The sequence below is a fragment of the Syngnathus leptorhynchus genome, chromosome 1, assembly GCF_054491065.1.
Source record: "Syngnathus leptorhynchus isolate UIUO chromosome 1, UIUO_Slep, whole genome shotgun sequence".
NCBI classification, from domain to species: Eukaryota; Metazoa; Chordata; class Actinopteri; order Syngnathiformes; family Syngnathidae; genus Syngnathus; species Syngnathus leptorhynchus.
Genome location: NC_141195.1, coordinates 18,807,780 through 18,828,237, shown reverse-complemented (window position 1 = coordinate 18,828,237; position 20,458 = coordinate 18,807,780). Strand labels below are relative to the sequence as shown.

Sequence of the window (20,458 nt, the reverse complement as noted above, 5' to 3'; positions counted from 1 at the left end):
GTGTTAGATGGAAGTCACACACTTGCCCCTATTGAAAGTTTATGAATAATCCCAAATATATTGGAGCTGTTCCAATAGGCTCAAGCCATGGTCCTCAGACAGCTTCCACAGCATCAGAGGGGATTTCATTGAGTATAAATCATAAGAATGGTACAAAAGAATTTCCAAGACATTTAATAATCATTTAATAGTAGTAAATCATGGGACATAGTGAAGACAGTCATTAACCAGCATCAGGGGAGCATCAGTTTTGCAACCTGATCAATTTGTAAAGTTTTTGTACTGATTCTGAGAACCCATAGAGAACCGACAAAAAACAAAACAAAACAAAACAAACCAGCAGCATTACACAGAGATTTAAATAAATCATATAAAAGATTTTGATGTGGCATGTTTATACAATAGATAAGTAGATACTGTATATTATGCTGCAGTAATATTTGTAAATTGAGTGCCAAGTGAGAAGAATTATTGACAGTCATATATAACTTTATGGGCTCAAGTGTATGAAACATTTGTTGATTATGCCTGGTGTGTTTGCATAGTAATTTAAATACAGTAAACATTGAAACTTTTGGAATAATAACACTTTTTGACACTGTCAGATTGGCGTTAATTTAACATGCCCAGAAACTGTGGTTGAAGCGCGACGGTGACGTCATTTTTAATGGCACCGACTAACGATTTTATTTTTATGAAACAACACTGCCCCTTAGTGGAAAACTAATGCATAAAAAACTAATCAAAATAGAACAAATATGTCTCCAGGAGGAATACAAATGAATGAACTATAATTAAAAATAAAAGCAGGGTACTATATTCTAGTTTGGGGTCAGGCACCAATATTTTATAACATATATTTTATAGGTGAGTAATTAATAAAATACTTATATGTCTCGCGTGAAATGAAATATCTTGCAAAATTTAACATCTCCTGCCCTCTCCCGGCTGCATTTAAAACTACATTGACACCATGGCCATAGTCTCGAATGGTGCTCGTGAGGATATCGGAGTATTAGGTCATGACGACTGGCACCAATCAGAGAAATAAACAAGCCCCCCCCCACACACCCCTCCATCCTTTTTTTTTTTTTTGCCATTACCGAACATCGTGACCTCATTGATTCACAGTGGGAGAGACGCCCTGTGCTTGAACGACTGTCGTTATTATTAGCACAGTTAAAATGGGAAATGTCAAAAAACAGCTGCAGCACTTGGGAAAATACAGTCATCTTTTGAGCATTCTCTTTAAAATGAACTAAAATGTTTATTTCCAGACAACATGAACTAAATATGTTATTTTACGGATAACGGGTTATAATCGTGTGTGTACAATGTTGCTGAGGTTTATTTTGATTTCGCAGGTTAAAGGAAGGCTGTGATTGGCTAAGCACCCACCACATGCTAAACTCGAAATGTAATGATTAAAATGACAGTGGACTAGATGATTTGGTTTGCTACATGTCAATGTTAAGCGTGCTATTTTATTAGTTATTTTTTTTAATGATCTCAAATAGTTAGCAGAGCTTTTGAAGCCCTGGCTGTTTAATGTCAAGCGCGAAACGCCGTAACGTCGGGAGAGCCTGAGAGCCGGTGGCACAGCAGCAACTTTACCCCCGCTGGAATCTCCATTATGAACCTCCTCCCCCCGAATCGGAAATAATGATGGAAATAACAACTCTGACAACAATGACGCCAAGTTGCCTTGAGTGTCGTTGAAACTGTCAAAGGTGGCGTGCTGAGTTTAAGCGTGTGACCCAGCACACATTAGTAGGAACGAACCCGCGCGGAGACATCATATCCGTATTAAAAGCGAAAATAATCCCGAGGTAAGGAGTCGAGGAGTGGTCGAAGAGCGAGCGACCGTGCATTTCTCCTGATTTTCCTCCGCTTCCAGTCGCTTCACTCTCCCAAAGTGGCCGACAGACGTCGAAATTACTGCCCATATTATAATTTGGTGGCTCCCTTAAGATCCAACCAGCGCAAGGATTTTTTTTTTCCCTGCTTCTCCTCCTTCGTTATAAAGTCGCCATTTTGCTTCAGTGCCTGTATAAACCATCCGGTATTCCAATATTTTTCCTCAAGGACTCGAGGATTTACGCATCTTTTCTGACTATTTTTGGAGTGTTTAACGGCAAGCTTGGATCGATGCCTTGTGGAAAATACATATTAATGCCTCAAAGGAAGGGGGCACGGGCAGGCTAAATCTTCTGGATTGTTGTGGTTTTTTTTTTTTTTTTTTTTAACCTCCACGCAATTTGTCATTTTTTACTTCGTTTCACCCCCGTTTCAAGTGGGGGCAGGACGACGGCAGTCACCCGTCAGCAGCGTTTCGACCAGCCCTTGACACACAGCAGGTGGGATTGCGATGTAACAAAACATTGGCGGATAAACGCCCAATACGGTGCCTGTCTCCGGACCCCCTCCTCGTCCGCGGGGCTAGCTGACCTGGGGCCAGCCGGCTTTGAGCTGTGGTTCAGCGGCCAACGCCTCAGGTAGGTGTGGCTGACCACAGAGCTCGTGGAAGCAAGAAAAGTGTTACTTTCTGTCTCATCGCGCTCGCGAGTCACACACTAAACATGGCAGCGTGCCATGTGCACGGCGAAATGACTTGTTTCCAGTTTGTCAACAGATTGTGTGAGTGGATTTGAGTACGAATAGTGTCTCGCCTGTTTTACATCTACTGCTGTCATTCATGCACTTTAAGATCAAAACTAAACGATTGTAGTGATGATGTAATTAACTATAACTATTTCAAGTTTTTTTTTTTCAATTTGTTGCACGTATTGTTTCATCACACAAAAGGAAATGAATCTATGCCATGCATTAAGGGAGCAAGTGTCAGACCCTTCATTGCCTGGTCTTCAGTGGCTCGCTCAAAGGAGTGAGTCCCCATAGGCCGGATTTACACTGCATGGATGAAGATTCTGATTTGCAGCATGGCAGCGTAAATGGATTGAAATAAGCACTTGGAATCAGGTTCACATTGTAATCAGACCTCTTCTAAACGTGGCTAAATTTCAGATACACATCATATTTTCAATGTGTTTGATCAGTACCGTTTAGATATGTGTCACTTGAATATGTGTACAACTAAATAGTAAAACTGGCATAGAATTGGAATTGAGCACAAATACCTACTGTGTATATCCTGCCTAAGAAATTTACGTACAAACTAACATCATACAACTAATAGCTCTCAAACAGAAAGCTTTCTTGCATGAGTTAAAACTGTCTCAATTTATATAAAACAATCAATAATGATCACAGCATTCATCCTGTAACTTATGGGCAGCTCACTGCCACATTTTGTGGAAACAACCTATTTTCCCCATTTCTTTTTCCTCTGAGATCTGGCTGCTGTGAGGAGCGGTTTGTCTTGGACTACTGCAGAGTAAAACTCTTAGCAAGACATGACATAGTTGAGGCTCACACTGAGCTCACGTCTAATCAGTTCAGCAGAGCATTTGTTTTGTACATCTCTCCACTTATGCTTCATAAAAGAGAAAATCCTCTCCATAGACTGCTTTTGGGTTGTATGCCATTCCATTCCTTCTCCTTACTTTTTTCTTTCCGTCATTGTGATACAAGTCAGAGTCATAGGCAAACATTTCTGAGTGGAGTGACCATGGTGACACAACCTTTCACTGAAGGCTGAGGCCACGTGCACGTGCGTATGCACTCATACGCACGCTTGTTGCCCCTTTTGTAACTTAGAAGCCATTGTTTATCATACCATCCAATGTCAGTGTTTACATGGGACACATTGATTCCGATTAAAAGCCAGATCAGAACAATCTTAGTGACAACAGGTTCAATTGCAGTTCATTTGACGCACGGCACATAAACAGACACTGAGTGACCTCACTGAGTGACCCTACGTGTGCTGTTGTAAATCATTATGAGACTGACAGGAATGTGTGCTCGGAGAAAATATGTGAAATCGCAATCAATCCCACTTAGCATAATTAGCGAATGTCAGCCTTCATCCATTAGACTGCCTCCACATCAATGGCGAATGAGGGAGGGTTCAGCACCCACAGCTTGTCGCTAACATATATCTTCTTACGGATGATATCAATGTGCAGTTAATAACACACTGGGGTCTTCTTAACACAATTAAGGGGGGAAAAAAAAAAAAATGTCTGCCTGTATTGGTACTTGAACAAGAGACATGCAATTGGCTGTCATAAGGAGCTTTGAACCTCTCACCCTTGTCCCTCGCTTTGCCTTTACCTTTTATCTAATGGACAGAACAAGAAGTTAGTGAAGTCATGAGCGTATTGATTTTGAAATCAAACATGGAAGGTCATAGCCTCATTACCACTACTGATGATGTTTGCCTCCAATCAGATGACCTTCAGTGCGGCTGCACTCTTGTCTATCGTACTATGGGAATACAGTATCATGAAATGCTATCGCTACAATTTATGTTATTATCGCAATCAACAGGAATAATGCTTTTAACACGTCCTGTCTCTTGCCCCCCCCCCTCCTCCTCACAACCAATGTAGCCATGGAAAACCCCAGTGGTACTAGGCTTGGGAAGCTTTCGACATCAGTGTTGCCAAGGGGACGGACCTCCAAGCATGGACATCCCCAGGAGCCTGTTAGAACTGTGCCATGCCTTGAAAACAACATCAAACACAGTGAGTGACAAGCTGTCCTACTTAATTCAAACAATAATTATTGTCGCATTTTTTGGGAAGTGTGAGAGCTTTGTTTGTGTGGGTCAGTTCCTGGTATGATTCCAGGCAGAGTTCCATTTTAGCATATGTGGTGACAATATTTTACAAATTGTTTGTACACAACATGATATAGACTCTGATAGCCCTGACAAAGACAAAATGCTTCCTTGTGTTTGTCACACCACAACAACTTGACAACATTGAACATCACTTATTTCAAATTGTTTTGCTTCACCCCTTGGTGGTTTATAATTTCCAGTTGTCTGGGACCAGGTTTGTCCATCTCCACGTCACAATCACCAAGGCAGGTGATTGCTGATGGGTATAAATATTTTTTGTGTGTGATACTTGCAGTTCTGTCGATGGAAGTGATAATAAAAACAGTTCAATGTAGATAATCGTTAGAAAGTCGGGTTTTATACTCAGCCCAATTACCAAATAATACCAAATTGCATGTTGGAACTGTGTGATAAAACACATCCACTGACAGGAAGTACTTCTTAACACATTGTAGAGGTTTACATTTCCCCGTATTGTCAACTCTGAAAAGATGTTGTTTTGAAAATGTACAAGCTCATCTTGCTACCAACCACATATTCCTGGCTGCACACACCGTCCCCATTACCCATGTTTCGAGGGGCAAAACATGGACAAGGGCCTGCTAAATAGATAACAGACATCCCTGCAAATGAGTTTTGCTCCAAGTCATCTGGATGGAGATGGAGGATTATAAAAAGAAATATGCTATACCGGGGTATCAGTCCAGTAACGAATGAAGCTTAACAACCTCAACTTTTTTTAATGGGGTGACGTAGACTTGAAAAACTCAAATGACCCAGTTGTTTTGGCTGCTACAAAATAGTCTTTTAGATCTAACACACACACACACACACACGCTCCACATTTGTAATACCACTGCACAGAATGACGGTGCTTCATTTTTTAGGTTAATAGGCTGCCCTCAAAGATGGATTATGATGCATTTGAGGCTGTGTATGTTCGTGTGCGTGCATGTGAGTGTGTGTGTGCTGACTTGTGTTTACCTGCAGTTGAGAGATTTACAAATCTTCTTTTGCGAGACAAGAACAGTCTGTATTGAACTATTCCTTATATCGCTTTCATTTTAGTTAAATGTGCTGCACATTCATTCATCCATCCATAGACCTATTAAATTGAGCATTGCTGAGGTAGCATTGCTATGCTAGTGCTGGAGCAGCTCCTAAACATGGAAACAGGCCCTGTATAATACAGAGACGGTGTAATTGAGTTTTTTATTTTTTATTTTTTTTAGCTCAGTGTTATTAAGTCATTTTTTACCTCACCTAAATTGTGATTAAATGTAGTTTCAGGTCATTGTGTTGTTGAAGACAAGTTAGCCGTTAGGCCGCAATACGCTGCTGGGAATAATTTCAAAATAAAAGCGTGCCAAAGCATTGATGGCCATATATTAGCGTCGAGCATTTTCATCATTCTATCGTCCCTTTGTCTCTACAATGATTTCACCACAATTATTGCACGTTTGACAATGAGACATGAAGTCCATTTGTGATTTTAGACAAGGTGGTTACTTGCAGAGCGAGCTGAAGTCCATTTGTGATTTTAGAGAAGGTGGTTACTTGCAGGGCGAGCTGCTGCTGCTGCTGCTTTTAATTATTGATGTTATAAACACGCTGTTGTGTTGTGTGTGTGTGTGTGTGTGTGTGAGTGTGTGCGCTCACAGCCAACTTCAGTGACTGCAGGACATCATTCATGTGCCATCTGCTGACCCTGCGTATTTGAAACAGCATCCGTTTCCCAATCACCCTCTGCTTGCATTTATTGTCCTGTTTTCCTCACATAAACGAAACCTCCAACCTCCAATGCAATCCATTCCATAGTGCTGGTTGACTTCCAAGTTGTTTCAAAACCAAAAGTTCCCATAGGAAATCAAGTTAAGTCAGGTTTTTTTTTGGTCGTTTTTTTTTTCCGGCCTCAGATGCTTCGTAAAGCGAAAAGGAAGACATTTTGGTCTGATATTGTCATCTAGTGTGTAACAGTCACGACAGTGTAAAGTAGAGGAGCATTTAGTTTCCATCTCTGCTAGTTCATATCTGCCTCTGTCCACACACTCAATACGAACAGTAATTCAAGCGCTCCATACTGAATGTCAGTAAATTCACTGCTGGCCTTGTCTCAAATGAGCATCTGGCAATAGATACGGCTTCCAGGGTTGGTGGAGTGTGCAGCTGATGTCGAAGGCCCTTCGAATCAGTGCCGATCTGAAGAGACCATTGAGGCACTGTGAATTACAAGAGAAAGAGGCAGCAATCTAAAACCCAAGCTCTTTTATTCAAAGCATGCGCCGTACGATACATGTGCTATAAACCGAGCCACAGGTGCGCTCACAAAGTGCTGCTCTCTTCACAAAAGCTTTTGTCAATCAGCGGGCCTTAACCATTTGAGCAAATGAAGCTGTGCTTGAAAGAAATGAAACGCCATGCATTCGACCTGTATTTCCTGCCGTGTTTGTTTCGTAGTGTTTTGAACATCTTTATCCATCCATCCATCCATCCATCCATCCATCCATCCATCCATCCATCCATCCATCCATCCATCCATCCATCCAAGCTTTGTTTATCTGCTTTCAACCCCCAGTCAGAAGAGGTTAACTTTGACAGAAAGTTGTGATAAGGGATCTTGGTTCCACACAGCCATTTGTATGCTTCTACCAAACAGCAGTATCGTTCTAATCCGACCGAGCTGATGTAGACAATGGCTCCTGTGTAAGCGCTCGCCGAGAAAAACAAATCTGCATTCTCTTTCTGTTGTGTGAGTGTGTGGGGACACGCTTGCGTGTGTGTTGGAAGCGTGTGGGGAGCAATTGCAGGGGTAGCTGGGAGAACTCAGGGGTTATATGAGAACATCAGACAGCTGCCAGGACCCCATGGCCGTTGAGTTCTTATTTCCATGTAAACTGAAAAAATATAAAATATTTGCCTCGGTCTGAAACCTACTCCCACATGTTATAATTTCTTAAATGTAATATTTTTCGACAAATCTATACTTCCGGTCAGTCTACACATGTGGCTGTTAATTTTTTTTCTCATTTTTCTCAACTCAAATTGTTGAAAATGGCTTGCGCTCTTTCGCGATCTAATGTTTGTTAATCGTTGAACTAACATGACATTCCCTAACATGACATACTTGGATTCCGCCCAACATCAGTGAAATGTTCTACGGTAAATTGATGAGATTATTTCAACAATCAAAGAATCAATTATCCACGCATTGTTGCAGCTTTAAAATCGTCAAAAAATTTTTTTACTGAGGGTTTTCGTCCCTGCTCCTCTCATCCCTGATTTAATTTACACGGACGGCCCAACAGCTGCACAGATATTCAGACAGCTGGGAGCAAGTCGTGTCCTGACATTAAATGAACAGCTGTTTCATGCCTTTGACTTGTGTCCGAAAGTCGAGCTTTGGATGTGACAGGCCTTCTTTCTTTCAGCAGAGACAATGACTGACTTTGACCCGAGCGGCAACAACGAGGCTGTCTAAGTTTGTCAACCGACGTCTATTTCATCCGCACCGAATGCTCTGCCTGTGTTTACTTTCCTGTTCATTAAACGGATCCACTGATTTCAACGAGTTTGCCGCAAAGAGGTTTTTGATAGCGCTATGACAAGTCGATCACATCTTCCCCGCGAGCGCATTGCGTTAATTAGGACCTCATTTTTACGAGACCTTTGTTTTGTGAGATAGGAATGCGTGCTCAATTTCCTGCTTGGCACAACAGCTGTATCACCCCCCCACCCCTCCAGCTGCTACTCTAGCAGCCAGTAGAAATTTGCTCCGTTGCTCGGAGAATATCAATACGCTCCTCTCGTAATAATAATGATAGTATTCATGCACACGACGGCACGGTTTTGCATACTTGTGTGATTATTTGTAGTTTATGTCTTAACACTTTGAGCTGTTTTTGTGCCCAGTTTAATTCTAGCGCAACTGTGTGGTGTGTGTGTGTGTGTGTGTGTGTGTGTGTGTGTGTGTGTGTGGGGGGGGGGGATCTTTTAATAGTTTTTTGAGCGAGAAAACCAATCCATCCCGATTCTATTTTTAGAATCCTGCCAGGTACACCGAGTGCTCTGAACCTGTTTGGATGCCACCACAAATGAGTCTGCATGTGTGTATGCGGTCACTGCATGCCAATGAGTATGTACGAGCGGACATGACATGTTTTACGTAATATTATCGGTCGTCATCGGGAGCCTTCCAAGTCCTTTTTCCCTTTTCACAACAAACAGGTACGAGTTATTCATTTAAAGGTGTTGCCTTTTGACATTGTCTAGATCTGATATGGCGGATTTTCTTTTTTTGCTTTAAAATGCAGTCATACCAGTATTTGGAAGCTGACATCAGGTTAGATTGTGCACTATTTTGTGGTGCAGTAGAGCGGATCAGTTTGTACCTGCGGCACTGCCATGTAGGTCATCTACTATTCTGCTTGGTCAAAGGAAGAAGTCATCCACCTCAAAGATTGCTGACTGCACTCCCTCAGCTTGTCTTAGTTCATCGCCTCGCCCTACAAAAATCTACTGCTCCCCTTTTTTTGTAGCGCTAGGCAAAATGGAGAAGCGGGCTGATTTATCAGAGATAATTGTAACAGAGAAGAAAGTACTGGTAATATTTAACCATTGTGCTGTGATTGTCATGTGGGTCGAAATCATGGGTTAAGACCCAATGGACAGGAAGACTATAGGCTAGGTATCCACCAGACATTGCATGAGCAACATTGAGAGTCTCAGGATCTGAAGTTGTCGTTTTTCTGTGTGCTACTGTGTCAAAGGTTACCGGCACTAGCAATTCATAGCTGATCTTTTTGGTGTGACAGCGCTCTCAAATTAAAACTGCAGCACAAAGCGTGTTTTTCTGTTAGTCAATATTTGATCCGGTTGGGGACGATTACAAGAACAGATAAAAGTCCACTTCTGTCCTTGCTTAGTTCCTTTTTTAATATAGGACGAACAGACAAACCATCACAGTATATATTTTGATTTTTCTTTTTTCATTTTTTTTTTTTTCATAACAAATGAAGTATCAAATTCAAGAATTGCAGAATCCATACAGAACACGTTAGAACTGAATGAAATAGTTATTCTTATTCCACTGACCACCTCTGTTATTTAAATTTCAGCGTCCTGTATGAGTCACTAGTTTTAACACAGGATATTTTTCCCTTGTATTTTGCCAGCGTCTGTGTGTGATGAGACAGCAGAGGGGAAGAGGAAAGGTCGTCCTAAAGCAGATGAGCAGGAACTGAGAAGCATCCCTGTGAGTAGGCCTCTTTGAACTGAGTGGGTATTTGAAATGGTCCTCATTTATTTGCTCGGGGTAGGCTGCCTTCCATAAATTTGCATATCCTACACTGCATTTTGCATTTATTCATTTCTTCTCCTTTCTTGTCCTCAAACAGGCCCACTTGATAGTACAGTGGAAGGAAGAATTTAAGCGCCGTTCCAGAGTTAAATGTCCCTGTTCAGGCTGTTGGTTAGAGTTTCCCAGCATCTATGGCGTAAAGTACCACTATCAACGCTGCCAGGGGGTGAGCCTCTCTCTACCTACGTAGTAATATTCTATGAACATTATTGTGTTCACAATAAAGTGATTGCCCATATTATTTCCTCAGACCACAGTAGCTGAGAAGCAGAGCCACTGCTGTCTATATTGTGACACAGTGTTTGCAACAAAGGTGCGACTACAGAAGCACATGCTTTGGAATCACCCAGACAGGGTTAGCTTGGAGTCAAAGGATGAGCATCTTAATAAGGTTCAGAAAACCCCTGTCAAGTCCAATACTGTTAAAAGGTAAGCAATATTTAAAGCTTAATGGGGAAATCGACCTAAAAGTTTTCTTTATAATAATATTTTGTGTGTGCACCCACTGGTCCAATCACACGCCTTACCACTTTTTATCCATCTCAAGGGGGCTGCCATTTTTCCACTTGTCGTTGACTGAAAATGACATCACAGTTGCTCACAGGCAGTTACTGCTCACCAGTTTTCTGAAGCTAAGCCGCAATTGGTTGTGACCTGAGACTTGGCAACTGTGGTCATTTTCAGTCGACAGCAAGTGGCAAAATGGCCGCCCCTTGTAATGGATAAAAACAGGTGGATTTTCTATTCCGCAAACGAAACCTTAATCAGAACACTGTTTTGATTAGGTGATCTGCACAGAACATATTATTGCAAAGAAAATTTGGGTATTTTTTCTTTAAAATTCCTGGCATAAGTAATTAAGTCTATTAATATTAGTTATGTCATATTATTTTCTGACGTTTCTTGGTTTGCAATTTCAGGCCCTTGGATAACAACCCTCCATCCCCAGTGTTCTTCAAAGTAAAAAAGACGCTGGAGGCATCTACCCCCTCTCACAATGGAGAGCTGACCCACCAGAGGAGCGAGAGGAAACAGCACAGCCAGCCGTCACTGCAGAGTCACCAGTCCCAATCAGCCCAGCCTCAGTTTGAGCAATCGCGTTCCCAAAGCACATCCTCTGACGCAGGGGGTAGTGAAAGCGAATGTGGCAGCCTACCGCCATCATATCCCGATGAAGACCCAGAACGAATGAAACACAGTAGGATTCAAGCGTTCTTAATATTCGTCGTGTATTTCTACTGTAAGTGGTTGACCTTTGTTGTTTTCCCTTATGTGATTTCTTGGGCAAGGGCGGAAGCAGAAAACACCGAAGAAGTTCACTGGAGAGCAGCCTTCAATCTCTGGAACGTTTGGATTGAAAGGTATTGACAAAAATGATCCAGCTCACCTCTGTGTAGAGCGAGCTTAGTGTGTGTTTGTGTGCTGCAGGTATGACTAAAGTGGAGGAGAAGCTGAAGGCAAGCCGCATCAAGAGACCAGACAGGAGTGCATTTAGCGAGGAGCCTCACAGAAAACCGGCTTCAAATCAGTCCTTCACTAAACACGCAGCCAGCACCAGTTCAGGTAAACATCTTTTGTCTAACCTTTTCCAAAGGCGGGGTTCATCTTTGGCTCAAGGTCTTTAAACCATGTAATCTGGAATCGTGCTTCTCAGCCACTGTTGAATGACTTTAACACACAACACTTGAATAACAAATACTGTGAGCATATCTTAGATATTCTCAATTCAAATGTCTCTATTAACTTTATTCATGTGATATGATGATGTTGGCTGCTGTATATGCAACAAAATAAGTATAGTTTCCTGCAAAAGACCAGTAGGAGGCAGCAAAACACTCTTTGTAACCAATTTGCTTTTAGGTCCAAAGTAGATCTGGAAAATAATAAATACAAACTTGCACAGCAGCAAAATTTGCAATATCATGGCCATCTATGGCTGAGGAATAGATGTCTTCCAAAAGCAGAAGAAACACCTGCAAGATGACAGTTCCTCAGAGTAATAGTACAAATATTTGATTTGCTCACCTCCAAAGAAACATCTTGTTTTTCTAGGTACAGTTCCTGACATTCAGTGGCAGAAAGCCATTTCAGAGCGAGGGGAAGTGGTGTGCCCCACTTGCTCCATCGTAACCCGTAAAACAATCCACGGCCTGAAGAAACACATGGACATCTGCCAGAAGGTCAGAAGATGTGGTCATTTGTTACTGCATTTGCAAGTTCTCAAACTGAGATCCCAGAGCATCATTCTGGGGGGGTCAGCCCAAAATATTTTACAATAAATAATGTAGCATTTTAATAAAGTTCATACCTCCATATACAAGCCAGTAAAACAAACATAATAAACCAGTTCCCCCTTCCCACTTTAGCGTCAGAACAATTATAAGCTTGGATATGATTGTGACATAGCACATTAATTTGATATCTCTTTTCTCTTGTAGAGTTGAGGCAAGATCTTGGCAAAATATTTGCAGCTTAGAAGCACTTACATGGTGTCAAAAGTTTCCAACAAAAAAATAAAAAAAACCTTTTACAAACAGCAAAACTACTGCTTATTGATTGACCCATATGCTTTTATTTCAAATCTTAATATGGCGCCTTGATTTGACTTCTGACCCCATGCAGCTTCAAGAGGCCCTGAGGTGCCAACAGTGCCACAAACAGTTCAAATCCAAGGCAGGACTCAACTACCACACCATGGCAGAACACAACTCCAAGGTACACACTCGTCATCACTTAATTCCAACAACACCACTAGATATGCAGTAAATATTTTAAATTTTGTTCCTTCGATGACATAGATGGGACAATTTGTTGCTTGACACCACAACTATACAGAGTTCCAGCGGGGACTTTAAAGTCTTACAAGCATTGAATTTATGAATTTGGAGATAATGCCTAAAATAAAGTCTTGAATTTCAATATCTGGATCTAAAATTTTATCCATCCATCCATCCATCCATCCATCCATCCATCCATCCATCCATCCATCCATCCATCCATCCATCCATCCATCCATCCATCCATCCATCCATTTTTCCTCAAAGGTCTGAGTTTTTATTTAGAATAAATAACCTATCTTAAATAAACTCAACTGAGGAGCAAATCATTGAATTTGCATCGGAGTTGTTCCTTTTCTATGGCAAAAAACGCCATGTGTATGCAATTACCTGCACTGTTATTGTTGCACTTAAAGCTGTCCTGACCACTAGAATACATCCGGATTTTTACTCTGTGGGTGCCGTGGGAAGTGTTGAGTCAATCTTGACAACGTCTCTTCCAATCACATTGAACATGACGGGCAGGCAGGAGTGGACGGGGGCGAAGAACAATGTATTGTTTCACTAACTTGGCTTGCAGTTCTGATGAAATGCCATCCATCAATCATCAGAAGCACTTCTCCTCAGTCGGGTTGTGGCCGTGCTGGAGCCTGTCCCAGCGGTCTTCGGGCTGTTGCCAGCGAATCCCAGGGCACACATAGACAGATAATCATTCACAATCACTTGGCAATTATAGATGCAGTTATTGTGGGGGAAGGTGCTGCAATGGGACCATTGGCACTGGAATCAAACCTAGATGGACATGACTTGATGAAAAAATCAATAGTGGTGTCAAAAAATATAGCCAGATGTACGTGATTCACCATTTCGAAAAATCAGTGTAGTGAGAAGGCTACAAATAAAAGTGTTCCCCTACCGATTCTGAGGAAGGGCCAGATTTTCTGTTTCAAAATTTCTACCTTTTGGACAAGATATAAAACTGTTACGGAGGATATTATTTAAAAATAATCTTTTTTTTTTTAAATAATTTTTTATGAATTATTAATCACATGTAAATATATCATTTTATATTAGCGATATGGGGAAAAAAATAACTAAGCTCACTCCTGTACCTACTTGGCACATTCACAGGAGCGTTTGCACTCTCCTAAGCTATACTGCACAATATTTTGTATGTTGCATTTTAATTAGTCACCACGGAGCCCGTTTTTATCTTAGGTTTCATTAGTGAGCAGACGTCCCTCAAGCACTTACTATTTCTGCAGCTGTCTCAAGTCTGACAGCTATGAGAGCATCTTAAAGATATTATCAGAGCAGTCCTGCATTAGAGCTCTGGGCTTTGCTGAATAATTCAAATGGGTTTCAAAAAGTAGCATGAATGTTTCATGAATGGACGTACTTGCAAACCTCGTGGCATACTGCATGAGTTTTCCTTTTTTAGGGAAGGCCGGCATACTTTATAATAGTGCGTGACATGCAATCTTTTATAACTTATACAGTGGGACCTCGAGTTACAAAATAACATAGTTAATGACCAGTTAGGCTGAAAAATCCTTGGCTAATGCACTTTTTGGTTCTTAAACTTTTTATTTCCTACGTGGACTGTCCCAGGAAGAAGGAGTGTGTAACAGATCAAATGTCCAATATGGTCAGAAACATAACCCCTACGATAAATGAAGGATTACTGTACTGCAAGTATCTTTGTTGTTGTTAGTGGTTAACTGCTAGCTTGTGTTATTAGGAAGCTATTATTATCAAAGAAAAAGAAAAGAATTGTGGATCTGTTTGTGATTTATGTGTCAGTGCAGTTTGGTTTGGCAAAATCTAGCAGACCATATGTGTAGTGTGTTTTCTAATGCGCTGTTTATCATAGAAGCATTTAAACAATGCGGTGGATATTATATCATGGTTTCATCAAAACCTATGCCATATGTTAACATGAGAAAACACATGAAGGTCTCTCTGCTGGGATTCTCCCAGTAAGTCAATGCTCTCTCCAGTCATGTGCATATCTTTTTTTTTTCTCCATGGCAGCTCTGCCATCTGTTGTTCTGCTCTTTTGACGGAGGCTTGGTACAACACTCCGATTTGACAGGTGTCATAAATGACCATGAGAAATAGCCTCACCTTGAAGACATTAAATCCTCATAGATTGTGAACACATGAAATGAAAAATACATTTCATGACTTTGAAGAAACACTGACGTGTATCCACTCCTCCTCCCCCACCCCAGTCATCGAGGAGTGAAGGCCAGATGGACGACGAGCATGAGGAGAGAGAACGACTTTGCCGAATACTTAAACAGATGGGTAGAATCAAATGTCCTAGTGAGGTATGTAATTGATTTTTGTTTCTCTCATTCTTTCCAGTCCCAGCAATGCTGCACCTCCCATTTCTAGATTTTGCATCACGTTAGGCTCCTTGTTATGCAAGCTGTGATTTCTCTTTTGGCCTTTTTACCAATCTATTCCTTCTTTCCTGCCTTGTAATACACGTTGGCCAAAATCGTATCAATATTTCCCTCTCATTACATTCCGTCCAAATGGAATGGCAATGGAACAGAGAGGGAGGGAGGGAGGGAGGGAGAACCAACAGCATGATTGCAGAGAGCAAGGGAGAGCCAACAGCATGATTTCATGCTGGCAGTTGGGAACAATAAACAACATTTTTCATACACCCTTGTTGTCCTTCTGTTAATGTGCAGGGCTGTTCAGCTCACTTCTCCAGTCTAATGGGCTACCAGTACCACCAGAAGCGTTGTGGACGTGAGTTCTCTGATGCTGAGAAAGCCAGGTTTTTGTGCCAGCACTGTGAAAAAACATATCGCTCCAAGGCTGGCAGGGACTACCACGTACGTACTGAGCACCCCCCAACCATCAAGTCGACTACGACAACCACCAACAACAACAAAGATAATAGGGCCGACACCACCACCACCAACAACAACAGTGGCAAAGAGAGGGTAATATAGCAAACATGACAGGCATCTTCTTGAAGAAAAATGTCCTAGTTTACATTGCATCATCTCTTACTTTTCCTCCAGGTCACCTTTGAGAAGTTTTCAACCATGAAAAGAGAGCAAAGCCAGCCCGAATGGCATGTAAAAACACAGTTGCACCGGGAGAAGGACAAGGTTAAAGACGAAGGCAGTCAAGTGAAGAACAGAGTCAAGGAAAAGGCAGCACAAAATCAAAGCCTTCCCGAGGATTTTGAACGGACACCTAGTGGCAGAGTGAGGCGGCGCTCAGCTCAAGTGGCAGTGTTTCACCTGCAGGAGATTGCAGAAGACGAGCTCGCCAAAGATTGGGGTACCAAGCGTCGTATCAAGGATGACCTGGTGCCTGACAGCAAAAGGGTAAGGAAGATCAAATAATTGTTGAGGAAAACTGTACTGTGCTGGCCATGAACACAGTTAATGATCACTTTCTTGTGTATAGCTAAACTACACCCGTCCAGGCCTTCCCAACTTCAGCAGGGAGCTTCTCGAGACCTGGAAGACTCAAGTCAAGGAAAATGGCTTCATCTGCTGCACCAATGAAGTAAGAGTGTTTTCGGTTTCACATGCCAACAAATCTGTTTCTAGTCTTCAATCAAATAAGTCTGAGTTTTATGTTTATAAAAATAATGCCGTTGTTTTTGGTGGCCTTTTGATTGATATGTTTTTGTTGTGTTCAGAACTGCGAGGCTGTCTATTCCAGTGTGTCTGGACTAAAAGCCCATCTTGCCAACTGTAGCCAGGTACAAACACTCATCCAAACCTTCCCTGACGTAATCATACTCTATTAAAGATATTCATGTATGACAATTCATTGTTGCAGATTTCAATGTTAAGAATCCATTTTCTTTTTGCAGTTGTCATGTTCATCATCATCATCATTCATCATCCTTTTCTCAATAACACGCTCTGAAAGGTGCTCTGTAATATTTGTAGTTGTATATGTGTTGCAGGGAGGTGGAGAACTGGCAAAGTACACGTGTCTGATCTGTCAGAAGGAGTTTAATTCAGAGAGTGGAGTCAAGTATCACATAAGCAAGACACACTCGCAGGTAGGTCACAGAAAGTAACACCAATTGGATACAGTCTTTAAACCATCAACATGAGGACAATTACTATCTGTTTTAAAAATCCCTTGAGGCTGAAGATGACAGTCAATTTTTGGTTGTTGTTTATTTTCATTCGAGATATTTTGTCCACCGTAGTACGCTATATTATTTATTCCAAGCATTTACTGGAACCAGCGAATGTGTTCTGTCACGTCACTTGTCGTAATTTTGCCACATTCGAAAACTTCTAATCAGCACTAACGACGTTTGTATTACGTCAGAATTGGTTCCGTGCATCAGACGGTGAAGGGATTTCTAGCAGCAAGAATAAAGCACTGGATTATGACAGCATTCGAGAAGAGGTGAGGAACGGTGCCACCGCTGGCAAAAAGAGGGGTCGCAAGCCCAAAGAACGACTCCCTGCTCCTCTCCAAACACAGACTGAAGAAGCAAACGTCAATCAGTACTCAGCGATTGACTCCACCCCGTCCTCTGACTCAACGCAGTCCCCCGCGCATAGCCCTGACTTTACGGATATTAGCGATCCAGATCCGAGCCAACAGCTCAACGGTTCCACTGCGCGACAAAGCAAACCCAAAAAGTTTTTGCTGTCTGACTAGCTGTTTTTTATTTTGCTAACAAAACAGCTGCTCCAGCAGATGTGATTGAACTTTGTGAGAACCGAGCACTGAGGAAAAAAAATTGTGGCTGCAGGTTCTGGAAAGTACAAACGTAAACCCCCCCCCAATTCCAGTTATCTCCTTTTAAGGCACCCACTTCAGTTCCCGCACTCAGCGGGATTTTCACCAAATGAAATCAAAGACTTCAGTAATGTTGCCTTTCACAGCAACACATTTTTCTCCTAGCATGGTAACATCATGTGCATTTACATTTCTTTCACAGTTCTACTCTGTACATAAACACTTAGTATATAGCTATATACTCCAAGCAATGATGCCGTCACATTTATACATCTAACAAAACCATCATTGTGTGTTAGGAATGTTTTGTGTTACATGTTTATCAGACTTTTTTTTTTTCTTTTCTTTTTTTTTTTTACCAATGATGCAAATCACTTTTAAGCTATTTTGCCCTAAAATATTTGGTTTAATTTTGTCTGTGTACCACTTGAAGGGTATATCTGCTTTGAAACTCATAATTAATTCATTATTAGCAGAAATTCTAATAGGGATTGTTTTTTCTGTATCGTGTCAATTTAATCAATTTCAACAGAAAATGAAAAAGCTTGAAATACTGTCATTAATGTCAGACTGGCAAAGCCAATTTGACTGAAGGAAAAATTCTTATGAAGATGGTTGCACTGTTGCAGCACAATCAAGTAAGGTAATTTTTTTAATTTTTTTTAAAGAAGCCGTATTTTGGCTTTTACTTTATCCTAAAAGAGATCAGATTAGAATGAAAATGCTATCTTTTGTAGAGGTTTAGGAGAGTGAGCTTTTAACATTGCAAATCATGATTCACATATAATAATATATATGAACTTACACCTGGATGTTCAAAGATATTGCATTGCACTTTAACCCTTGTCGTTCCCCTCTTGTGATTTTGCACTCTGAGAAAGTACTTATGTAACCTAGTAGCTGTCACGCAGGAACAAAGATATTTTATTCTCGGGACAGACTTTTAGAATCTATTTACGGATGATGGGCATCTCTGTGATCACGTCGAGCATGACTATGAAGTTTTAACCCACCGCACAAAGCCATAATTGCCACCTCGAGTAATGATAGTTTTAGATTGAGTTTTCAAAGAAATATTGATCCCATGTTATCAAATTACCACATCTGATGTGTGCAAAAAAAACTGAAGTGTGCAATCAGAGAATAGCAGCGTAGATAGTACTTGAATCCACTGTTTTATTAATGAAGTGAGCAAATGAGAAATCCAGAAAAGTAGATGACGCATGTGTAGAAATCTAAGTCGCGCTCTTGCCAACTTGTTTCTTAAACGATCCGCGACAACTCAGCGGGTCCGCTAAAGGCCGTATATTGATACACCTGACCTTTTTTTTTTTTTTTTATAGTGCGAAGCTCAGATGTTTCTCCATTTTTAATCAAGGTGGAGATGATTATGCATGTCCGTCTCTCTCCTGATGGGATGGACTACCTTCTACTATCCAGGTTTATCCGGTGAAGATTTATTAGACATGCACTGATTCATTTCCATCAGAGTCGAGTCGAGAATATGTGCGCGTGTGTAACATTTAGCAACTTTGTAATGACCAGGAAATGAAGAATCCAATGCTTTCTGTTGAGTGTTATGAACTGGCACAGAATCAATTGCTTGTTACTTGTCATTATTAGCGTCCCATTTTCCGGGCAAGCTTTGGTTTTCCGATATGATAGTTTAGCGCCGCTTTTACTTGGGTATTTTATCTCGCCCTTTACTATCAGTCTTCCTATGGTATGGAAAACGCCTATGTATCACGCCGTGTGCGCTAACCGCAACATGTTTAGAGAGTAAAGCAATACACCATATTTAGCTGAGTTTGTGTGCTTGCTTATATTTTGATATTGACGTCTTCACACAATTATATGGCTTTTTCCTCAATTACCAACTTTGTTTGTTTGCTCTGAAAGCGCTTTTTTTAACCACATATATCGTATGCTTATTTGTCTGCATACACTGTTATTTTGCCGTTTTTGATTACTCTAAGAAAGATTTTTTTTGTTTTGGTTTTTTTAAATACATCGTGACAAATACATAGGGATTGTCCTTTATTCTTATTCAATATGGGACAACAAGGCATATGTACATGTGTTTGTTTAAGTATTTTGTGCACTTACTATACCATGAAATAGGCTTGAAATACGAGTGTTGTTTGAGCTTTCTAGTGATCTGGACTGTGTGTGGTGTGACCTTTCTTGCCGGACAACAGCAGACTCAAGTGTCTTCCCTTTGTTGTTTCCTAAAAATGAGGCGACTTTCCGCAAGAGACCGTCTCAGAAATATACACCTTTATTTGTACGCTACCTACTTTTAGAATAGTAAAAGACATCGGCTTATGTCGCAGGTGTCATTATATTGGTTGAGAGTTTTAAGAGATGGTGTTGTAGCTCACAATGGTGAAGTAGTAACAATATCTGAAATAAAGCTGTGTTGTATCTAACAGAAGAGGCTTTCTCCCTCCTGTGAGTCTGGACTGGTAACAGTTTTCTCCCAAATGTATTGTATGAACTGTTCATTATCCCTCAATTAATTAATAAAGATTTGTTGAAAAAAAAAGGCCATTATTATATTTGTGTAATTTGCCCTTGTATTTTCTCATAGTATGTATTTTGTGTTATACCCATGCACAATGTTGTCGTTCAACATTAACTGAGGAATTTATGAAGATGGAAATCATCCATAGTGTAAATTTGAACATAGCCATATAAATATCAAACATTTTGCATGAGTCACTGAAATCTGCCCTAAAGACAAATTGCAGCTAGGATGGTAATTGCCACATACATTGTTTAATCACTACCCCACTCAAATGTTATCATGTGTAAATCAATATATTGTTTGAA

General features: G+C 40.9%; 1 protein-coding gene across 7 annotated transcripts; it reads left to right on the top strand.

Annotated features, from left to right (window-relative positions):
* The first annotated feature begins 1,422 nt into the window (after positions 1–1,422).
* znf512b (zinc finger protein 512B) lies at positions 1,423–20,438 on the top strand. Of its 7 annotated transcripts, none has more exons than XM_085914448.1 (17): positions 1,423–2,357; positions 4,515–4,649; positions 9,919–9,998; positions 10,141–10,269; positions 10,354–10,532; positions 11,024–11,301; positions 11,393–11,464; positions 11,532–11,666; positions 12,156–12,283; positions 12,726–12,818; positions 15,115–15,213; positions 15,586–15,843; positions 15,925–16,236; positions 16,319–16,420; positions 16,557–16,619; positions 16,734–16,928; positions 17,207–20,438. In XM_085914448.1, exons 2-17 carry the CDS (start codon positions 4,517–4,519, stop codon positions 17,543–17,545), a joined length of 2,595 nt encoding a protein of 864 aa, XP_085770574.1. In that variant the 5' UTR covers positions 1,423–2,357; positions 4,515–4,516; the 3' UTR covers positions 17,546–20,438. The 7 variants fall into 7 exon arrangements, with proteins under 7 accessions (XP_085770574.1, XP_085770539.1, XP_085770589.1 ...); XM_085914413.1 differs by having other exon boundaries at positions 1,423–2,495; XM_085914463.1 differs by having other exon boundaries at positions 1,425–2,495; positions 16,830–16,928; positions 17,207–20,437.
* The last annotated feature ends 20 nt before the right edge of the window (positions 20,439–20,458 follow it).